The sequence below is a fragment of the Microtus ochrogaster genome (genome assembly GCF_000317375.1).
Source record: "Microtus ochrogaster isolate Prairie Vole_2 chromosome 14 unlocalized genomic scaffold, MicOch1.0 chr14_random_1, whole genome shotgun sequence".
In the NCBI taxonomy this organism is placed as follows: Eukaryota; Metazoa; Chordata; class Mammalia; order Rodentia; family Cricetidae; genus Microtus; species Microtus ochrogaster.
Window position 1 is genome coordinate 19,353,425 of NW_004949096.1, and position 24,222 is coordinate 19,377,646.

The 24,222-nt window shown below is 41.1% G+C and overlaps 1 protein-coding gene across 1 annotated transcript in view; it reads left to right on the forward strand.

The window, feature by feature from the left end:
- Positions 1–24,222, forward strand: part of C14H11orf49 (chromosome 14 C11orf49 homolog) — a 174,927-nt gene that overhangs the window by 12,130 nt on the left and 138,575 nt on the right. Inside the window, exon 2 of the mRNA XM_005364164.3 lies at positions 14,973–15,075. Coding sequence (XP_005364221.1) covers positions 14,973–15,075 — 103 coding nt within the window. The remainder of the gene's footprint in view (positions 1–14,972; positions 15,076–24,222) is intronic.

A 24,222-nucleotide genomic window follows, 5' to 3' on the forward strand; every position in this document is an offset into this window, starting at 1 on the left:
GTCTTTTAATTAGTTATTTATTTTTAAAGAAACAGCGTCCTATTTTAAAATTATTTTTTATTTTAGTGTGTGTTTTGCCTGCAATTGTATGTATGTGTTGCCCATGGAGACAGAGAACATTGGAACCCAAAACTGGAGTTATGGATGGTGGGAGCCACCATGTGGGTGCCAGGAACTGGACTTGGATCCTCTGCAAGAGCATCAAGTGCTCTTAAGTGCTGAGCCATCTCTAATCCTTTTTTTTTTTTTTAAATACAGACTATAAGGCAAGCATGGTATTAAAAGACCCCTGGAGTGGGGAGACTCTCACTCAGGTGTCGGGATGGCATGACACCCATAATGACTCACAGGAGACTGTCCTTGCTGCAATCACACGAGGTTTATTGACAGGAACCAACCAGTTGGGGCCGAAACTCATTTCCCACACAGGGGTAGAGGAGTTTGACCCCAAGTAGCTGGGAGAGGGGGTATTTAGGGGAAGAAACCACAACCCAAAGGGGGTAGGAAGGGTGTTATTGGAAAATTCCAAAAATACCAATGATCATTGGAAAATTCAGAAAATACCAGTGATAATCACAAGGGGGGTATCACCACTTGACTGTGGCTTTCTGGCATGAGTCTAACCAACGTCTGTCTTGGGCAGGAGAATCATGGCGTCTGCCTCTCTGCCCTTCTTCCCACAATTCTGTCTTTCCCGCCTACCTGAGATCCACCCTACCAACTAGCCCAACGCAGTTTCTTTAATCAACTACTAAAAGTAATACAAATACAGAAGGACCTCCTACACCAATGAAATTATTGCCTACACCAAGTTCATAGAGATTTATATTTTTTTATTCTGAGAGTTTTAATAGTGCTGGCTTTATATTTAGGCCTATGGTCCATTTTGGGTTAACTTTTATATGTAGTTTGAGGTAGGAACCAGATATAAAGCAATGGGACTTCTTTGCTGTGGCTGCCTAGATGTGGGACTACAGTATAGAACTGTTGAAGATTCGGACTGAAGATAAATTACCTGTCTTAGATGAGGTAGACTACTTAAGCAAAGTAAGTTTTTTTTTGTTCTGGATAGCACTGGCTTTGGGTTGGAGAACCCATTGTTTATGTGCTGTTTGTCTTTGCACATTTTCCTCTAGTTCAGAATGTGGCATCTGAGAAGGAAATAGAGCCATCATCATTTCTAAAGGTAGTGTTTCCTTGGTTAGTCGATGGAAAATTAATTTAGAAACTGTAATGTAAGTTCTGTGAAATTCTAAAAAATTGTTTTTTTATGGCCATCTATGTTATAATGAAGTTTTTATCAGTTAGTTAGTATTAGTCTATGTTGTTCTTTTGGAAACTACAACTCCCAGACTCCTCCTGGACTATGGATACCTGTGAGCACACCTGCCCACAGGTATGGGACATCCTTGCCAGACACCCTTGCGCTCTCCGTTAAAAGGCAGGGCCACACGAGGCTCGCTCTCTCGTTTGCCTTTCCTCGTGTGTCCTGCACGTCCCTCCCCGCCCTTCTGTGTTTCCCTCCCCCATTAAAGTGGACCCACTTGGGAAAGGAGGGGAGTAAGCAGGTGATCAGGGAGGGGAGAAGTCCCCGATGATAAACCGGGGGTTAAAACCGGCTGCCCATACATGAGTTCGAAAGGTGAAATGAGGAGGGGGCCCCTTGGAAGAGCTCTTAGTCTGAGAAGAGCTAGGGGGAGGAGTCTTACCCAGTCGAGGTGGAGTTCTTGTGACATCTTGGCGAGAGCTTCCTTTAAAGAGCGGTTAGTTCGTTCTACCTTACCTGATGACTGAGGATGGTACGGTATGTGAAAATTCCAGGGGATTCCGAGCGCTTTAGACAGATTTTGAGAAATCTGAGAAGTAAACTCTGGACCATTATCTGACTGAAGAGAAGTTGGAAGTCCAAACCTAGGAATGATCTCTCGGAGAAGAATATCAGAGACTGTTTGGGCTCTCTTGTTAGAGGTGGGGAAGGCTTCAACCCACCCAGACATTGTGTCCACCAAAACCAAGAGATATTTAATTTTCCTGACACAGTCATGACCATCTTAAGCCTTCTTTGTGAATTATCCTAATACTGTAATTCAATGGAAATAGTTACACTATGAGGTTGTCTTTGTCCTGCAGCACAAACTATGTGACCTTGGGTAGTTTCATTTGTAAGACAAGTAAGCCAGCCTTATCTGACTCCTAGGTTGATTGTGAAGTTCAAAGAGATAATGTATGTGAGAGTATTTAGTAGTAACCTTTTAGGAGCAATTAAAGTGTTATTGTTTAAGTTGTGAAGGTTACCTTGTTCACTAGACTACGGGTCCTGGGACAGGAGTGTAAGTCTGACTCACGCCACCCTCCTGTTTACACACAGCAGCAGGGTCAGATTAGTCAGATCCATTCATTTATACTTTTTAGAAAAATTATATGGTTCAAATAAAGTAGGAAGGTGTGTACGGTGACTCACATTTGTAATCCAAGCACTCAAGAAGTGAAGCAGGAGGATTGCCACAAGCTCCAGAGTAAGTTCAAGACTGGCTTGTGCTACAGACTAAGATGCTGTTAAAAAAAAAATAAAATAGGGTTTGATCCCATGCTTTTTCAGTCCCATGGGATCAAATCGGATTCTCTGAACATGGCGGACAATGAGGGCTGACTGAGAAGCCAAGGACAATGGCACTGGGTTTTGATCCTACTGCATGTACTGGCTTTATGGGAGCCTAGTCTGTTTAGATGTGCACCTTTGTAGACCTGGATGGAGAGGGGAGGACCTTGGACTTCCCACAGGGCAGGGAACCCTGACTGCTCTTTGGACTGGAGAGGGAGGGAAAGGGGGAGGGGGAGGGGAGAGGGAAATGGGAGATGGGGAGGAGGCAGAAATTTTTAATAAAAATAAAGTAAAATAAAATAGGGGCTGGAGAGATAGCTTGGTGGGTAAGAGAGTTTACTGCTCTTTCAGAGGACCCAGGTTCAGCTTTTGACACCCACATCATGACTCACCTGTAACTCCAGTTCCAGAGGGTATTATGGTTTCTTCTGACCTCCTTGAGCTCCTGCACACACGTAGAGTGCACTAAAATACATTCAGGAATTCATACACATAAAATACAGTAAATCTTAGAAAAACACCTTAAATAAATGCAAGCAAGAAGAGTATTCTTCTTTTAAGGATAGACAGAGTGGAGTGGTCTACTCCAAACTGCCATAAAAGACTTGGCTTCTGTAATGCTTTTTATCCTAGCTGTAGATTTGGTCCCTTTCCTCAGAATCCACGGGGACTGAAGAAACTTTTTATTCTTTAGGTGAATAAGGGACATCACTCATTATACTTAGTTCTAGAAGACTCAAAACACTCTATTTATATGTTAAAATCACATAAATCATATGACAAAGCAGCCACAAAAGAAGCTAAGAAATGTGGCGTGTGTGTGTGTGTGTGTGTGTGCGCGCGCGCGCGCACGTGCACATGTGCTCACATGTGTGCTATAAAGGAAGAAGGATTTATAAAAGAAAATATCACCAAGGATGGTGGCACATGCCTTTATGTGCACTTAAAAGGCAGAGGCCAGCCTGGTCAACATAGCAAGTTCCAGACCAGTAGAGCAATAAAACCCTGTCATCAATAATAATAACAAAATAAGAGAAAATATCCATAAGCTTACAGAATGTATGCTGGAAAACTCTAGCAATGTTTTTCTCCTTAGCTATGTATTCTAATTTGTATCTGGAGATTTGAGGAACAAGAGATGAAATAAAAGAGAATACTATATCCATAGAGCAACAATAAATTATTTTGATTAAAATAAAATTTTAAGATTTCTAGCAGAAAACAAAATCAATATTTATTTATTTGTTGTTTTTGTTTTTGAGACAGAGTTTCTTTTTTTTTTTTTTTTTTGTATAACTCTGGCTGTCCTGAATCTAGCTATATATACTAGGCTGGCCTTGAATTCACAGAGTTTCACCTGCCTCTGCCTCTCAAGTTCTGAGATTAAAGACATGTGTCGCCACTGCCTGGCAAAAATCAATATTTATAAAAAGAAATTTTATTATCTCATAAGAGGATATAAAATAAAATTATGATAAATATAGTACCAAGTAAAGTTTTAAAAGGTAGAAAAATGAAAAAGGAAAAACTTGTAGAAAGTGGAGAGGTAGTTGGGCTTAGTTGAGCCCTCTCTGTGTATGTGTTTTTAATTCCTTTCTCTTTAACTTTTTTGGTCTCCAAGGAATCATAATATTCAGTTTTTGTCATGATTTGTTTACTTTGTTCAAAGAAAAACTTCAGCATTGTGATTATACATGGAAACACACAAAACTTCAAAGTCCCATTCCACATCCTGATTCGAGAGGGGCAGAAAGTAAGGACTGTTTACTGGTAAATGGCGGGAGTTGAGCAGTGTGAGCTTAGGTGCCGTGATGACACAGAAATGCAGGGTCTGACTGCTGCGTCCAGCTCTCCCTTGTCTGCAGCCCCATGGAGTGCTGAACCCTGTACTTAGTGTATTTCTGAGACCACGGGAAGCAGGACTGTGGGAACGGAAGGAGTACTGTGCAATCCAGAGGCCGATGGGATGGAGTCTGTGGTGAGCCTTAATTGACTTCCTGGTAGAGGACCAGTGTGCTGGAGGACAGGGAATTTGCAGGGTGAGGTTTTAGTGGGCCATCATTATGTTGTTACAGAACTGGAGGAGAGTGGTAGGAAAAAGATGAGAAGAAAACAGGCGTCTGTATCTAGGGAGAGAGATGTGTATCCTAGGGTCATCGTTCCCTTCTTTTCCTTCTCATGTAGGTGGTGAGACCCCCAGGGTCTGTAATGGCTGCTAGGAGATTCTTGGATGCTGTGTTAAATATATTTATTAATATAAATTAATATAATATATCTATATAATATAATAAATTAATATGCCTCTTAAATCAGATTTTTATCACAACCTAAAAAGCCACCTCATCTTTTTGTGGGGAGAGATGGGTAGTGTTGGGAGCAGCTTTTCTCAGTAGCTGACCATCCTAGAGTTTCCTATGTGGGTCAGGCTGGCCTCAAATTCTTGGTGATTCTCCTACTCAATCTCCTGTGTACTGGGATTATGGATCTATGCCACTGTGCCCAGCTCTGAAACCACTCATTCTTAAAAATGGACAATTAATTCTCCATATGATTGAAATAGAGAAGGAGGACCATGCCAGTGGTTCTGCAATGGCACATATGGCCGGGATCCTAGCTTATCTGGCCCATCCCTGTTCCCTCAAAAAAGAAGTAATTGCGTATAATAAAATGTATGGAGTGGTGGAGAATTTGCTAACATCTGGTTTTTGAGCCTTGGCTTCCGTTTTTATCTAAGTGTCCTCGGACAATTATATAACCTTCTTAAGCCTTAGTTTCCTCAGCTATACGATGGTATAGATATATGCCTTCGTTTGTGGCTGTGAAGATTAAATGAAGCTAAGCACATAGCGCACGGCTTTCGGCACATCGCAGCTAACCCTCCCTAGAGGTTTGTATTTTATGGTCCTGACTGTGGCTTCACTTTAAAGGACTGAGCTCACACATTCTTCAGAGAACTACTTAGCGATGTGCACACTTGAGAAGCCCACATCTTCTGAAGTGGCTTGTTAGAGACTCTTTCCCATGCAGATTTGCAAACCAAGTGTGTAAAAATCACACACTGCACTTGTTGCCTGGCAGCACGTGTCCCTGAGTGGCAGTACATGGCTTGCATTGTAATGCTATCAGTGCTGGGGCCAGCTGGCTGGACGCACACTGCCCCTTGTGCTAGGAACTCCGTTCCTCAACAGAATAGCAGCCAGCACTGGGGTTAACAGAAAATGACAAACCAGGCATGGATGAGGGAGGCGCCAGCAGAGCAGCGGGATGTCCTTTGATTTGCTTCTGTTATTTGCATGTCTATCTTGTGATGTCTGTGAAATGTTCAGAATGACAAAGTTTTTAAAAGACCTGCTGACTCCGCCTGGAAAATGTAAAAAACCTCCCATTTAGTGACCTATTATATCCAGCTAGCCTGCGTTTTCTATATCTTTTTCTTCATTTTTTATTAATGCAAACATTTGCATGAAGACAGAACCCTTGCTTCTTAAAGAGTTCATCTGCTCCTGCTGCTCACTGGCCTTGCCATGCAAGAGCACAACAGAACCTTTGTTGTGCTTTCAGCAAAGCTGTTTATGAGCGGTGGCTTACTGAGCACTGCTTCCTGTGCTCTGGACTTCCATTCTGTCTAAGAAGAAAATAGTTTTTAGGAGTGAAAAGAATTTAGACTTTCTTTTATTCGAGTCCAAAAGACGAGCAGCCCCCAGATTTGTGAGGAACTGGTAATTGCATCGAATGCAGTTTTCCACTTTACCTTGAGCATAGTGAGGCTCTTAGAACAATAGAAGGAACAAGTGCTTGCTCATTAGAATAGAGAGAAGGCAGTCAAAAGGCAACTTGAACCGTGCTTGAGAAGAGGACAAAAGCAGCTTCCTGCAAGAACCCTAATATTGTAGTTGAGGCTGTTTGGTCCTGAGGCCTGTGTGTTTGCACTGCCGTCTGTAGATCGTGTGCACAGTTTATGTAGGCAGTCAGTAAACATCTGGAGGACTCCTGTGTGGAAGGGGCTACACGACCCTCAATGTTAAAGGGGCTAAAAGATAAATGAGTCATGATACTTGTTCATTTTTAAGAACAAGAGGTCTGACAAAATGTGTTGCATGTGGGTAGCAGGAATAGCCTGTGTCCAGGAGAATGTGCCAGGGACATATCTAGGGTAGGTGTTAGGGGTTCAGAAAGTGAAAAGATTGTTTCTAGCTGGAAGAGAATTGGGGAACACTTCTTGAACCTGACAGATGGCATTTGAACTGGGCCTGGTGGGAAATGCAGGATCGGCTAGTCCAACCTTCCTAAAAGTAATGAGTAAAAGAGTATTGGTTTAGAAGATGATCCGAAGTGTATTTTCATAGGGTGTGTTGGTAGGGCTTTATACCATTAATGTAGATGATATGCTAAATGTTAGCATGAATCTTATGAGTAAAGTACACTGGGGCCTTTCTGTCTAGCCTGGACTCTTCAGTCATTCATCTTGTGTGGTTTTTGTGCACTTTGGCCTAGCCTGTGGGGCATCTATAACTATCTACAATGGCCTCCTTTGCTTTTGTAACAGAAGTAGAAATGACCAGGATTACCAAGCATTGTTACAGTCATATCCTCGAGCAGGCTGTGGGCAACTCTAGGGGGGATTTGACAGGTGAATCTGCCATTTGAAAACAATCTCCATCTTTACAGAGAGGCCTTCTCTATACAAGTCGAAAGAGCAGGAATTCTAATCCAGTGAGGGTTAGCCAACTTAAATGAGACTTGTCTAGTTGCCATTGTCAGGGAAGTGAGAGGTTGTTACTGTTATATGAGTAACAGAACAGTTTTTTTTTTTTAAAAAAAGCAACAACAGTTTAAACATAAAATATCAAGTAAATTATAAAGTTTTACGTTAATATCTCATGGCTATTATCACTAACTTGAATTAAATCTCACATTGCCATTGTAAAAAACTTTGTTAATTTAATCTGTCAATCACCCTCCAAGATCTACAACTTTGGGAGACTATATGGGACAATTCATATCTACCTCGTGACTTTACTATTTGTGCCTGATGTAACATTGTAAGTGGTATGTCACTGTCCCCAGGATTGGCAGTTTGAAGCTTTCTGGAAAATAGATTTATGTGCATTGACCTGATAAACGCATCCTCTGTGGATCGCCATCTTTGCAAAGTTGTTTTCATGACAGGCATTTCTTGGTTTTTTACGGGTCCCTCAGTTCCCTGTAGGAAGTGTAAATGCCGTGTCAGGGTCCTCTGGTACTCAGGAAGTACATCTGTTATAATCTGCTCACTGAGCACTCCAAGCCGGAATCTCATTCTGTAGTTTCTGGTACTTGGAATTGCTGGGCTCCATCCTACTCATTCTGTATTATGAGATTTAGTCTGGAAATGCTATAATGGAATTTAAGCACTTAGTCCTAATTGGCATCCTCAAAATATATTCCCAGTTTTAGAGTAATAAAAGGGAGAGAGGAGGAGTAATGGTTGCCCAGAGACTGTTTGGACTGCGGGACTCTGAGTTCTGCACATCTGTTAATGGTGCAGAGCCTCTTTAGGCTTTAGTTCTTTTTTTTTTTTTTTTTTTTTTTTTTTTTTTTTTTTGAGACAGGGTTTCTCTGTAGCTCTGGAGCCTGTCCTGGAACTAGCTCTTGTAGACCAGGCTGGTCTCGAACTCACAGAGATCCACCTGCCTCTGCCTCCTAGGCTTTAGTTCTTATACTCTACAGAGATCTTTAGTCACCACTTGCCTTCTGGTGTCACAGGTCATGTTAGCTTGTATGTTGTGTTTTGTCCACTTGTAGTACTCCTTTGGGTAATTCAGTGTGACTAGCTGTGTTCTGGTGCTTTGGCCACACAGAGGCCATGGATTAGTTTTGTCTGTTTTATAATTAACTACTAATGTGAAAGATTGTTCTTTAATTTGTAAATTTGTTCCCAGAATTCTCCATTTGGTATATAGAATGCTACTTTTTTGGGGAGTGGTGGCGAGGCAACTTGTGTGTCAGCCTGTCTAGTGTCTGGGATTGGGAGCGGCTCTCCCTTCAAGGGCAGCAGTCCAGACCAGAGCCTGAGTGGAGAGTCTGTCTTCACAGCTGGCCAGCTTTTACTTTTCCTATTACAATTAGTAAAACATGGACAGGTGTTAATAGAAGAAATACAATCCAAACTCCCATTGAAATATGGACAGGTGTTAATAGAAGAAACACAAACCAGACTCCCATTGAAATACACACAGCATTATTTGGAATCAATAAAGCTAAAAGCTGCCGAGAGTGGTAGTGTGTGCTTTTAGCCCCTGAACTTGGGAGATAGAGGCAGGAGGGTCTCTGAGTTCAAGGCCAGCCTGGTCTACAGAGCCAGTTCTTGAACAGCTAGGGCTACACAGAGAAATCCTGTCTCTAAAATACAGACAAGAAAGCTTTAGAATTTTTATCCATGTATTTGTTTATTTATTTTGTGTGTATGGGGCAGAGGTGTGAACATGTCTCATGTTACATGTTTAGAGGTCAGAAGACAACTTTGTTTTTTTGGTTTTTTTTGTTTTTTGGTTTTTCGAGACAGGGTTTCTCTGTGGCTTTGGAGCCTGTCCTGGAACTAGCTCTGTAGACCAGGCTGGTCTCGAACTCACAGAGATCCGCCTGCCTCTGCCTCCCGAGTGCTGGGATTAAAGGCGTGCGCCACCATCGCCCGGCCAGAAGACAACTTTGGAAGTCAAGTTTTCCTTCTACCATGTGGGTTTTGGGGATTATGCTCAAAGGTCAGGCATCCCTACCTCTGAGCCATCTTGCTAGCCCATATTTCTCTCTATATTTTTAAAGCATTCTTCTTAGGTTGGGAATGTAGCTTAGTTAGTAGAATGCTTGCCTCATCTGTCCAAAATCCTGGGTTCCCTAACACTGATTGTGATGGTGTGTACGTTCAAGCCCATCTCTTGGGAGGTGACGCAGAAGTATTAGAAATCCAAGGTCATTCTACAGAATGACTTCAAATCCTGCCTGGACTACCTAAGGCCCTGTCTCAAGAAGAAGGGAACCTAGAGAAAGGAATGAAGAAAGTCTGCCTCTTAAACCGAGGAGAGCTGCCACCCATCCACTCGTCTGTATCTTATCTGTGTCATCTGAAGCCATAAACAAAATTAGAGTGTATAATTTGAAAGCCTAGAGACAAAGCCTAGAGGTGTTTATTAGAGTTCATAACTTAACCGTGTCGTTTACTCATTAAGCACCTTCCTACTGTTAGGAGTGAAGAGCTAAGTACGTGTTAGAAGGGACACATGGAAGAGTTGGGGCTTTTCTTATTTTGTTGTTTTCCCCCCTTGTTTCATTGATACAGTCTTGTTGTATATCCCTGATTAGTCTTGAACGTGCAACAGTCCTCTTGCCTCAGCCTCCTGAGTGCTGGAATTACAGGAGTAAACCAACTTGCTGTTTGTTTTTGAAAGGCAATAATGTCAAATGGAAGAACGTTAGCTTTCGGATCAAACCTGGATGTGAATCCTATCTCTCCGCCAGTGGCAGACTTCAGCTGGCTCCCTGACCTCTCTCTGCTGTCTGTTCCACTGAGCTGTATGGGAATTAAATGTGATAGTTTTTTCTCATTTCCTCATCCCCTTTGGTCAAGGGCAATTGGTTTAGTGTGGACTAAGATCAAAGATGTTCTTGCAGAAGATAAAATGTTTTAGCTGAACACACTGTTTTCTAGGACCCAGATAATACAAATAAAGATGGAAGATGCAAACAATAAACCTAGAAGTCTAGAAACTTATTAATCCAGTTAGCTATTTGTTTGTACTTTACATGATCATGTATAGGATGATATTAGGAATTTATAAATGATGTTGAACTTGAGACATATAAGCAGTTTACATGACAGGCTGGTGGCTGAGCAGACTCAGATTCCTCATCCTAAAGAACAGTTTGAATTTAGTTTAATATTTATTTCTGCTCCTCAGCATTTGAGTCTTCAGAGCACAAAGAATGAAGTGTGCTTCAGAAAAGTTCTGGAATGAGAGGGAAAAGTCAGGTTTAAGATAGAATATATGTGTAATATATGTATACATATACCCTGCTTTTTCCTACATTGCTACTTCCTTGTATTTATTGATAGCATGTATAGTAACTCATTAATATATTTCTGGTAAGACTTGTTTATTCAAGTGTTAAGACCGTTTTAAATGATAATTTAAAAGTGGAAATGGTGTAACTAATGCTGTGGGTGGAAATTCTAGACCCCTCAAGCAGGAATCCCCAAATAGGCTCCCTTATCGCTTAACTGTGAAATCAACAGCTGGCGCTTTGATGGTGTTTGTGTTTGGGAGGAGAGCAAAGGGAAATCAGTGTGGACTTTCCCCGTGGAAATTAGGGCCTGCTAAGTAATTAGCAGTTAATAAATGAGGGCTTCCCACAGGTTTAAAAGTCCTAACTAGAATGGGTATATGATTATGTAAATTATTATAGATATACAAACCTTTTTGTCGTTGTTGTTTGTTTTTTGAGACAGGGTCTTTCTACTTAGACTTGGCTGTCCTGGAACTCACAGAGATCCACCTGCCTCTTCTGAGTGCTGGATTAAAGCAGGTTTTTTTTTCTTCAGACACATTTTTAGTTTCAGTCATTTTAAAAGCAGGAGCCACTGTGGTATGAAGAGGTAGTGTGACCAGCATAGTCCAAGTCAACAGAACCAAGAAATTTCTGATCTACAGTTCCATTACTCCCTTGGTTCATATAAAAGATTAGGCAATGTTTACTTATACTTCGTTTTACTTGGATTTTTCATTTTAGCGTGATGAAAGTATAAATGTCTATCTCAGACAATGCTATCAGATCATGACTTTTGCAACTAGGTGTTAATGGGGATTTCAGGACGGTGAAACCTTATTGGTATGGGTTGGAAGACTTAATCCTGACCGTGTTGTGGAAGTCACGGCAAAGCAGAAGAGGAAAAGCCAGTCTGAAATGCTTTTCCTTTTTCAAAAAGGCAGCTCAGGTGCCCAGATATCTTTCCCCTCCGGGGGTGCAGGTGTGCTGTTTGAATTCTTTAATCGCTCACATCAATTAAAACGACTCCTTTCCATTTCCAAAGTGGTGCAAAGCAGCATTCTCCACATTTACTGCTGGCCCAGAGCCTTGGACTTACTGAGTCTCATTGAAATTTGAGCCACTGTAAGGATTTTCTGGGCTGGGTGGTACACTTAACCACAGAGAGCACAGAACTGATAAGAACTACAGGTGAAGAGAACAGGAAGAGCGGTTAGAGAGAGCTCCACGCTTCCTCTTGGATGGCCGGAATTCCCGCCGAGGAGCCTTTCCCTCCTGTCTCTGTGGCTCTTTTTTAACTCCTACCCTTAGCTCAGATTAAAGAAAGAAGCAGTGCTTTCTAGTTCCACTTTGTGACCTGCAAAGGGGTGGGGTGAATACCTTGTGGTAGAGTGACTGGTTCTTGGTAAGACACTTGGAAATTTGGAGGCAAGTCCTGACTTCACAGAGATGCTGGTCTGTATGCAGGCAGGGACAGGATAATAAGGTGCTCACACACGTGACAGTCATGTATATACATGTATGCCCACAGTTCACATGGACAGGACTAGATCACATCCCTCAGGTGATTTTGCTATATTCATGCCTTCTGCTCTTGGTAACATGAAGATAACTTTGCTTCCATGGCTTGTTGTGAAGTGTTAATGATGAGGCGTTTTGTGAAGAGCATGGGTGCTCGGACAAGACAAACCTCGATTTGAATCTCAGCTTCTCTCTCTTTTTTTTTTAATCTTGCATTTTTTTTTTATTGAGAAAAGGAAAAAAAAACAAGTTTCCACCTCCTCCCAGCCTCCCATTTCCTTCCCCCTCCTCCCACCCTTCCCCCCCTCCTCCCCCTCTTCTCCCCCTCCCTCTCCAGTCCAATGGGCAGTCAGGGTTCCCTGCCCTGTGGTAAGTCCTAGGTCCTCCCCCCTCCGTCTATATTTAGGAAGGTGAACATCCAAACTGGCTAGGCTCCCGCAAAGCCAGCACATTAAGTAGGATCAAAACCCCGTGCCATTGTCCTTAGCTTCTCATCAGTCCTCATTGTTCGCCATGTTCAGAGAGACCAGTTATATCCCATGCTTTTTCCGTCACAGTCCAGCTGGCCTTGGTGAGCTCCCAATAGATCAGCTCCACTGTCTCAATGGGTGGGTGCACCCCTCGTGGTCCCGACTTCGTTGCTCATGTTCTCCCTCCTTCTGCTCCTCATTGGGACCTTGAGTCTCAGCTTCTCTTACTGTGTGATCTCAAGCATGTCACTTTAATGCTTTGAAGTTTCAGCTATTCCAACTGTAAAATAGAAGTCTTCAAATACTTATCATGAGATTGTTGATAATATTAAATAAAATTATGCATTAGAACAATTAATACATTATCTGGCCCATTGTTGAATAAGTTGGATAGGGGCTCAAAATAGTAGGTATTATTTGTAATATAGTAAACTAAGTGTCTGACTGAATGATAAATGTTAAACAGGCAAAATCCTACTCCCCCTCCAGTCTATTTAAAAAAAATTCTCCTTTTTTGCCCCTAGGATGAAAATACTTTGACTCTAACTATTACAAAAACATTCCCACTGACTTTCAGTCCCTGGAGCTAGGGAGGAGAAGGAGCAGGATTGCTTCTAAGTAGACGTTCTTTCATTTCTAATGAATTGAAGTGGGGGAGGGCATACTGAATTCTTGTACTGTCCTTAGGTGCAGGTAAGTCATCAGAAGCCAGAGAGCCCAAAGAAGGAAGGGTTTTGTGAAGCAGGTAGAAGAAAGGAAGAAGGTACAGCGGTGAAACATGACTGTGTTGTAATATTAGCCTGGCTGGGTTTTTCTTCTTAGTTTAATATACTTGAGTATGATGATTATTGAGAACAGTGTTAGAATTTGACATGCATGCATTATTTTTTAGCTTTACTCTCAAGACAGGGTTACAAGCATCTTTACTTCTTTGTAACTCTTCTGTTTGTTTTTACTACAGAGTTAAATCACATAGCTTTGTACACTTGATAAAGCCTCATACAAATGTAAGTTAAGTAACTATTCAAAGTTAATCTGCAAAAAGCAGTCATTTGAACCCAGGTCTTTTTTTTTTTTTTTTTTTTTTTTTTTTTTGGTTTTTCGAGACAGGGTTTCTCTGTGGTTTTGGAGCCTGTCCTGGAACTAGCTCTTGTAGACCAGGCTGGTCCCGAACCCACAGAGATCCGCCTGCTGGGATTAAAGGCGTGTGCCACCACCACCCGGCTTGAACCCAGGTCTTTATGACTTTAATATACTATTACACTGGGCACAGAGACACATGCCCTTAGTCCTAACACTTGGGAGGGAGGCAGGTAAATCTCTCTGAGTTCAAGGCCAAACCTAGTCTACTTAGTGATTTCAGACCAGCCAAGGCTATATAATGAGATTCTGTCTCAAAAAACAAGCAACAAATAAATCTGCCTCTCTACCTCTATTACCTATCTCTATCTATCTTTACAAGATAGATGCATTTTAGAAAAGAATAAATTTTAATTAACATTATTATTGTACATTATTGTTAACTATTATACAAACTAATTGATTTTATCGTGATGTTTCCATATCTGTATGTACATCATGCTTTGATCATATCCACCCTTCTCTCTCTTCCCTCTGTGTCCCCTGTGATCCTCTCCTCAGTCGCTTTGATACTTGCTTTTTATGACAAGCTTTTTTGACAAGTTTGTGATTAATTCACACATTTCCCAGTAAGAACAAATGCAGATTGGTTGGTTGTTTTTTTGTTTGTTTGTTTGTTTTTGGTTTTGTTGTTGTTTTTTCGAGACAGGGTTTCTCTGTAGCTTTGGAGCCTGTCCTGGAACTAGCTCTTGTAGACCAGGCTGGTCTCGAACTCAACAGAGATCCGCCTGCCTCTGCCTGGGGATTAAAGGCGTGCGCCACCACCACCCGGCCAAATGCAGCTTGTGTATATCTAACAATACCTAATAAATTTTTGCTGTTTCCCAAGGTTAATAATGTCCACCTGTAACAGCATTGAAATTGTCGTGTTCCTTAGCCTTTTCCAGTAACTTTTAAAACTTAGAGTTCTGAATTTTCTTTATGATCAGATCATCTGTTTCCTGGAATAGGAGAGGACAGAGGGGCTGAGCCCTTGGTTATTGAAAACAAGAGTAGAAGGTGGTGCTGATGGCCAGTTAGGCCTCAGTAGGTCATGTTTTGCACTCATCTCTTTCACCCTTTGGGATCATAGCTCAGTTATGGCCAGCGAGCTGTGTCTCTCTTCCACCCAGCCAGGACAGAAATAACACCTTGACTTCCATGGATTCTCATCGGGTTTGGAAGAAATTTGTTTTTTTAGTCTCTCCCATTTTTCCTTACTTTTTCTTTTCTGTTTGCAGCTCAGCGACATGTGCTTACCTACATGGAGGATGCAGTGTGCCAGCTGCTGGAGCACAGGGAGGACATTAGCCAGTATGGCATTGCCCGGTTCTTCACTGAATAGTGAGTATGAGTGCTTTGCTGGTTGGGCAGGCCCAAAGGAGGTACTTGGCAGCAGGCAGGATGCATGAACCAGTAGAGATGATGTAGTAGTAATGACTCTCGGCTGGATAGGATGGTTGAAGCTGCCCAACATGTGTAGGAACAAGAGCATGCCTTTGGTGCAGCTACTTTGTTCAGTGGTGTGTCCAATGGATGGTCAGGACTATGGTGATTTTCTGATTTATTAGGTATGTTTGTTCCTTATGATTTTTGTTTGTTGGTTTTACCTTTTAAGATTAATTTATTTTTAAATTTTATGTGTATGAGTGTTTTGTCTTCATGTGTATCCATGTACCATGTACATGCCCGTAGAGGTCAGAAGAGGGTATCAGACTCCCTGGAACTGGAATTACAGGCTGTTGTGAGTCACTGTGTGGATGTTAGGAATCAACCCAGGGTCCTCTGCAGTAGTGGCCAATGCTCTTGTTCACTGACCCAGCTCTCTAGTCCTACCCGGATTACGATTTTTAACTTTCCCCTTTATCCACAACACTAGCTGATTTCCGCTATTTGGTGATCGTTTTCATGGCTGGTTTTTCTCATAAATTTGTTTTGAATGTTGTGCCTGTGTACTTTTCTTTTCACAGGATGTTGTACTAATTGCTTAATGATTATATATTTTGAAAAGGTCACACTTCATTGTGAAGTATACATCGAGTGTTTGAAGATCAACATAATTGCTATTTTGAGAATATTACCAAGTGGTTTTTAAGCTAATCACTTTCAAACATTTTAATCTTCATGAAAGGTTATACTAAAGAAGAACAAAGCAGTATTATTTTTACTACTTATTTTGTGTTTATTAGTATTATAACTAATATACCCTTACTATTGTATATAATTTTCTTGTGTTTTTGGAACATTCTAAGTAAGGGTGAGTTACCCACTGCCAGCTTCCTTTTAAGGTAATTCAGAACTGAAGTCCATTTTCCCTGAATACAAAGGTGTCTTTTTCCACTATCAGCTCTCCAGGGGCTTTTTGGGCACCAAACACCTGTTCTAGTGGCCTCCCCAATGTGGGTTGTTTTTTTTTAAAAATATTTATTTATTTATTATGTATACAATATTCTTTCTGCATTATGCCTGAAGGCCAAAAGAGGGCACCAGACCTCATTACAGATGGTTGTGAGCCACCATGGTTGCTGGGAATTGAACTCAGGACCTTTAGAAGAGCAGGCAATGCTCTTAACCTCTGAGCCATCTCTCCAGCCCCCCAGTGTGGGTTGTAATTAAAAGAAAGGGAATATTTTTCTCACCCTAGTTAATTTGCTGTACTTGACTTCTTGGAAAGAAATTTGGTAGAATATAGATTTCTTTTTTCTTCTTCATTTTTCCTTCCTCCCTCCCTCCCTCCCTCTCTCCCTTCCTTCCTTCCTTCCTTCCTTATGTGTATGGTACTATAGATAGAACCTGGTGTCTTACTTACGTTAAGCATGCACTTTACCAATAAACCACTTTCCTGGCCTTAAATCTAGATTTTTTTTTTATCCATTGGAATTTTTAAATTTCAGGGGCTAAGCAAGTTTCTTGGGAAGAGAGCTAGTTTCTTCACTCAGTCTTCTACAGAAGGATGAAGTAGAGACAGGAAACTTACTTGTTCTCACGGTGTGGGCAGAGAATAAAGCCCGAGATTGAATAGCCATGTTTGCTTTTACAGAACTGATAAGAGTCGAGTTTCCAGCCCATTTAATCTGTACCAGCTCTTAGGCAGCTCTTGGCAAGTGAAATATGACGCTTTGGGGAATGCTCGCCTCGCCTTCTTCCATCTCCTGCCCCATCTCCTCTATAAGTCTCTCCGCTATTTTCCTGGCCTCTTGTGGCTCAGCATCATTTCTTTCCATTGTTGTTTCCCCAGCGTTGGTGTGCTGTGCACTAGTGTGTGCGTGTTGTGCACTAGTGTGTAAAGACCTTGGTGAAAGTGTTAGGAAGTACATTTTAAGCCATGGCGTACTTGTCTACTACTCTTATTCTTTAAAAAAAAGAAACGATCTCTTTCATTTTACACACCAATCCCAGTTCCCACTTTCTCCCCTTCTCCCATTCCCTCCACCTAGTCCCCCACCCCACCTTCCACCCACTCCTCAGAGAGGGTAAGGCACATTGCTTTGGGGAAGGTCCAAGGTCCTCCCTACAATTTCTAGACTGAGCAAGGTATCCATCCAAAGAGAATAGGTTCCCTAACAGCCAGTACAAGCAGTAGGGATGAGTCCTGGTGTCACTGCCAGTAGTGGCCCCTCAGTTTGCCTCAGCCATACAACTATCACCAACATTCAGAGGGACTAGTTTGGATCTATGCTGTTTTCTTCCCTGTCTGGCTGGAGTTGGTGAGCTCCCATTAGCTCAGGTAGACTGTGGGTGTCCCCGTCATGGTCTGGACCTCTTTGCTCATATTCTCACTCCACTCACTCTTCACCTGGACTTTGGGAGCTCAGCCCAGTGCCCTAATGCAGGTCTCTGCCTGTTTTCATCAGTTGCTGGATGAAGGGTCTATGGTGACATTTAAGATATTCATCAGTCTGACTACAGGGTAAGGCCAGTTTGGGCCCCCTCTCTTCTACTGCTTAGAGTCTTAACTAGGGTCATCCTTGTGGATTCCTGGGAATTTCTCTAGAGCCAGGTGATGGAGGAAGGTCATTGGTTAATTAAATAAAGAAACTGCTTGGCCCTCATAGGTTAAAACATAGGTGGGTGGAGTAAACAGAACAAAATGCTGGGAGGAAGAGGAAGTGAGCTCAGACTCGACAGCTCTGCACTCTGGAGAAGAGGCCATGCTCCGCTCTCCTGGACAGACACACGCGATGAAGCAAGCCACCAGGTCAGACATGCTGAATCTTTCCTGGTAAGACCGGTGCTACACGGTTTATTAGAGATGGGTTGATCAGGATATCAGAATTAGCCAGTAAGGGCTAGAGCTAATGGGCCAAGCAGTGTTTAAAAGAATACAGTGTCCGTGTAATTATTTTGGGGCATAAGCTAGCAGGCAGCCGGGGTGCTGGGGACGCAGCCCGCTGCCTATTACTACAGCCAAGGTTCTTGCTAGCCCCATAATGGCTCAATCAATCAAAATTGATGAAGGAGGATCATCTTTCTATCTGTTGTTTCATTGGTTAAATAAAGAAACTGCCTTGGCCCTTTAATAGGACATAAAATTAGGTAGGCGCAGTAAACAGAACAGAATGTTGGGAGAAAGAAGCTGAGTCAAGGAGTCGCCATGATTCTCCCACCCAACACAGACGCAAGTTAAGATCTTCCCTGGTAAGCCACCTCGTGGGCTACACAGAATATTAGAAATGGGTTAGATCAATATGTAAGAGCTAGCCAATAAGAGGCTAGAACTAATGGGCCAGGCAGTGTTTAAAAGAATACAGTTTCCGTGTAATTATTTCGGGTAAAGCTAGCCGGGTGGCAGGAAGCGGCCCGCCACCCTTATTACAACACAAAATAGCTCTTTCCTTGCTCTTATCTATGTCCTTCCTCCGTCTCAACTATCCTGTTCCCTCACGTTCTCCCCTTCTCCCCTCGTCTTTCCCTTCTATCCTCCCTACTCCCCCAACCCCCATGCTTCCAATTTTGTCAGGCGATCTTGTCTATTTCCCCTTATTAGGTGGATCTATATAGGTTTCACCTTGTTACTTATCTTCTCTAGGGTCATGGACTACATGCTCATTATCTTTTGCTTTATAGCTAGTATCCACTTAGGAGTGAGTGCATACCATGTTCATCTTTCTGGGTCTGGGTTACCTCACTCAGGATGTTTTTTTCTAGTTCCATCCGATGCATGCAAATTTCAAGATGTCATTGTTTTATACCACTGAGTAGTACACCAAATGTGTAAATGTGCCATATTTTTGTTGTCCATTCTTTGTTTGAGGGGCATCTAGGTTGTTTCCAGGTTCTGGCTATTACAAATAATGCTGCTGTGAATATAGTTGAGCATATGTCCTTGTAGTATAACTGAGCATCTTTTGGGTATATGCCCAAGAGTGGTGTTGCTGGGTTCTGAGGTATATTGATTCCAATTTTTTTGAGATACCACCATATTGATTTCCAGAATAGTTGTACAAGTTTGCACTCCCACCAGCAATGAAGGAGTGTCCCCTTACTTCACATCCTCTCCAGCATAAGCTGTCATCAGTGTTTTTGATCTTAGCCATTCTGACTGGTGTAAGATGGTATCTCAAAGTTGTTTTGTTTTGTATTTCCATGATGGCTAAGGATGTTGAACATTTCCTTAAGAGTCTTTCAGCTATGTTGAGAATTCTCTGCTTAGTTCTGTACCCCATTTTTAATTGGGTTATTTGGAATTTTGATGTCTAATTTCTTGAGTTCTTTATATATTTTGGAGATCAATCCTTTGTCTCATGTAGAGTTAGTTAAGATCTTTTCCCATTCAGTAGGCTGCCTTTTTGTCTTATTGACTGTGTCCTTTATTTTACAGAAGCTTCTCAGTTTCAAGAGGTCCTGTTTATTTATTGTGCCTCTCAGTGTCTGTGCTACTAGTGTTATATTTAGGAAGTGGTCTCCTGTGTCCATGCATTGAAGGCTACTTCCCACTTTCTCTTCTATCAAGTTCAGTGTGGTCGGATTTATATTGAGGTTTTTAATCCACTTGAACTTGAGTTTTGTGCATAGGGATAGATAAGGATCTATCTTCATTCTTCTATATGTTGACATCTAGTTATGTCAGCACCATTTGTTGAAGATGCTTTCTTTTTTCCATTGTATAATTTTAGCTTCTTTGTCAAAAATCAGGTGTTCATAGCTGTGTGGATTAATATCCGGGTCTTTGATTTGATTCCATTGATTGACCTCTCTGTTTTTATGCCAATACCAAGCTGTTTTCAGTACTGTAGCCCTGTAGTAGAGTTTGATGTCAGGGATTGTGATTCCTCCAGAAGTTCCTTTATTGTACAGGACTGTTTTGGCTATCCTGGTTTTTTTGTTTTTCCATATGAAGTTGAGTATTGTTCTTTCAAGGTCTGTGAAGAATTGTGTTGGGATTTTGATGGGGATTGCATTGAATCTATAGATTGCTTTTGGTAGGATTGCCATTTTTATTATATTGATCCTACCTATCCAAGAGCATGGGAGATCTTTCCATTTTCTGGTATCTTTTTCAATTTCTTTCTTCAAAGACTTAAAGTTCTTGTCAAAATTCCTTGGTTAGTGTTACCCCAAGATATTTTATGTTATTTGTCGCTATTGTGAACGGTGATGATTTTCTGATTTTGATCTCAGCCCATTTATCATCTCTGTAAAGGAGGACTATTGATTTTTTTTTTTTTAGTTGATCTTGTGTCCCGCCACATTACTAAAGCTGTAGGAGTTCCCTAGTAGAGTTTTTGGGGTCACTTTTGGGGTCACTGCCATATCATCTGCAAATAACCAAAGTTTGATTTCTTTCTTTCTAATTTGTATCCCCTTGATCTCCTTTTGTTGTCTTATTTCTCTAGCCAGAACTTCAAGAACTATGTTGAATAGACATGGAGAGAGTGGACAGCCTTGTCTTGTTCCTGATTTTAGTGGAATTCCTTTGAGTTTCTCTCCATTTAATTTAATGTTGGCCATTGGCTTGCTGTATATTGTTTTTATTATGTTTGATATGTTCCTTGTATCCTTGATCTCTCCAAGACCTTTATCATGAAGGGGTGTTGGATTTTGTTGAATGCTTTTTCATCATCTAACGAGAGGATCATGTGGCTTTTTTTTTCCAGTTTATTTATATGGTGGATTACATTGACAGATTTTTGTATGTTGAATCATCTCTGTATCTCTGGGATGAAGCCAAGTTGATCATGGTGGGTGATTTTTTTTTTTTGATATGTTCTTGGATTCTGTTTGCCAGTATTTTATTGAGTATTTTTGCGTCTATCTTCATGAGTGATATTGTTCTGTAATTCTCTTTCTTGGTTGAGTCTTTGTGTGGTTTTGGTATCAGGGTAATTGTAGTCTCATAAAAAGAGTTTGGCAATGTTTCTTCTGTTTCTATTATGTGGAACACTTTGAGGAGTATTGGTATTAGCTCTTCTTTGAAGTTCTGGTAGAATTTTGCGTTGAAACCATACAGCCCTGGGCTTTTTTTGGTTGGGAGACTTTTGGTGATAGTTTCTATTTCCTTGCAATTTTTAGGTCTGTTTAAATTGTCCACCTGGTCTTGATTTAATTTTGGTATGTGGTACCTTTCCAGAAAATTGTCCATTTCTTTTACATTTTCCAATTTTGTGAAGTACAGGTTTTTGTAGTGTGACCTAATGATTTTCTGGATTTCCTCAGTGTCTGTTGTTATGTCCCCCTTTTCATTACTGATTTTGTTAAGTTGAATGTTCTTTCTCTGCCTTTTGATTAGAATCAGCTCTTTGTTTCATTGATTTTTTTTGTATTGTTTTGTTTCTATTTAATTGATTTTACACCTCAATTTGATTTTTTCCTGTCTTCTACTCTTCTGGGTGAGTCTGCTTCTTTTTGTTCTAGAGCTTTCAGGTGTGCTGTTAAGTCACTAGTGTGAGCCTTCTCCACTTTCTTTATGTGGGCACTTAGTACTATGAAATTTCCACTTAGCACTGCTTTCATAATGCCCCATAGGTTTGGATGTGTTGTGTCTTAATTTTTGTTGAATTCTAGGAAGTCTTTAATTTCTTTCTTTATTTCTTCCTTGACCCAGGGGTGGTTCAGTAGATCACTGTTTAATTTCCATGTGTTTGTGGGCTTTCTGAAATTAGTGTCACTGTTGAATTCTAATTTTAAGACATGGTAATCTGATAAGATATAGATGGTTACTCCAATTTTTTTTTTATCTGTTGAGGTTTGCTTTGTTATCAAGTATGTGGTCAATTTTAGAGGAGGTTCCATGAGGTGCTGAGAAGGTATATTCTTTTGTGTTTGGGTGGAATGTTCTATAGATGTCTGTTAAGTCCATTTGCTTCATTACCTCCATTAATTCTCTTATTTCTCTGTTAGGTGTCTCTCTGATTGACCTGTCCAGTGGTGAGAGTGGAGTGTTTAAAGTCTCCTACTATTAGTGTATGGGGTTTGATGTGTGATTTAAACTTTAGTAATGTTTCTTTTACATATGTGGGTGACCTTGTATTTGGGGCATAGATGTTTAGGATTGAGACTTCATCTTAATGAATCGTTCCTGTTATGAGTATAAAGTGTCCTTGTCCATCTCTTTTGATTGATTTTAGTTTAAAGTCTATTTTGTTAGTTATTAGGATAGCTACACCCACTTGTTTCGTAGGTCCGTTTGCTTGGAAAACCTTTTCCCAACCCTTTACTCTGAGGTAATGTCTTTCTTTGAGGTCGAGGTGTGTTTCTTGAATATAGTAGAAGGATGGATCCTGCTTTTGTATCCATTCTCTTAGCCTGTGTCTTTTTATGCGTGAATTGAGTCGATTGATATTAAGAGATATTAATGACCAGTGATCGTCAATTCCTGTTATTTTTCTGTGGTAGTGTGTGTGTTTCCCTTCTTTGGGTTTTGTTGGTGTGAGGTTATCTGTTGCCTGTGTTTTTGTGGATACAGTTAGCTTCCTTGTGTTGGGGTTTTCCTTCTAGGCACTTTCTGTAGGGCTGGATTTGTGGATAAGTATTGTTTAAATTTGGTTTTGTCATGGAATATCTTGTTTTCTCCATCAATGGTGATTGAGAGCTTTGCTTGGTGTAGTCATCTGGGCTTGCATCCATGGTCTCTTAGTGTCTGTAGCACATCTATCCAGGACCTTCTGGCTTTCATGGTTTCCATTGAGAAGTCACGTGTAATTCTGATGAGTCCGTGCCTATATGTTACTTGACCTTTTTCCTTTGCAGCTCTTAATATTCTTTATGTTTTGCGTTTTGATTATTATATGGTAAGGGAACTTTTTATTGATCCAGTTTATTTGGTGTTCTGTAAGCTTCTTGTACCTTCATTTAATATCCTTCTTTAGGTTGGGAAAGTTTTCTTCTATGATTTTGTTGAATATATTTTCTGTGCCTTTGAGCTGGAGTTCTTCTCCTTCTTCTATCCCTTTATATTTAGATTTGGTCTTTTCATGTTGTGTCAGATTTCCTGGGTGTTTTGTGTTAAGAATCTGTTGGATTTAATGTTTTCTTTGACTAGTGAATCTATTTCCTCTATAGTATCTTCAACCCCTGAGATTCTCTCTTCTATCTCTTGTATTCTGTTGGTTATGCTTGCCTCTGTAGTTCCCATTCATTTACCCAGATTTTCCATACCCAGAGTTCCCTCGGTTTGTGTTTTCTTTATTACCTCTATTTCAGACTTCAAGTCTTGAACTGTTTGTTTCACCTATTTGGTTTTTTTTCTTGGTTTTCTTTGAGAGATTTATTAACTTCTTCCAATTTTTTTGTTTGTCTTTTTCTCCATTTCTGTAAGGGAATTTTTTTTATTTCCTCTTTAAAGGTCTCCATCATCTTCCTAAAGTTATGTTTAAGATCATTTTCTTCTGCTTCTACTGGGTTAGGATGATAAAGTCTTCCTGTTGTATGGCCACTGGGTTCTGATGTTACCATGTTGCTTTTTAGATTGTTGGATGAATTCTTGCACTGACACATACCCATTTGTTTTTTCAGTTGATGCCATCAGTGTCTTTGCATCTTAGTCCGATCCTAAGTGGCTGTCTGTGTCTTGGGAACTATTACTGGTCTGCTCTGTACTGTCACTGTCTGTGTCTCAGGGGTTTTGGAGCAACCTACCTGCAGAAAACTCGCCTTTTGGCTGGTTTTGGCTGCCTTTTGGCCAAGGCAGGTGGGGGAGGGGCTCAGGGTTTTGCCCTTGTATGGAGGGTCTAAAGAGCAGGGTGTCCCGCCCCGTGGCTGGTCACTGGCCTCTTGGTCCTCTCTGTGTAGTCGCAGGCAGTGTTTCTTACTACTCTTATTTTTGATCCTCCCATACAAACTATTTCCTCCAACCCCTATCTATTGTTGATTTCAGAGAGTAAAGCTCTATAGATTCTTCCCTTCAAGAAATACGAGGTGTTTCTAGTTCCCTGTCGCGCCCGCCTCGACCAGCAAGGAAGACGCAACACCGGAGCTCTTCTTGCAAGCAGTTTATTCAGGACCTTGTTCACAGCAAGCTTTCTCTCTCTCTCTCTCTCTCTCTCTCTCTCT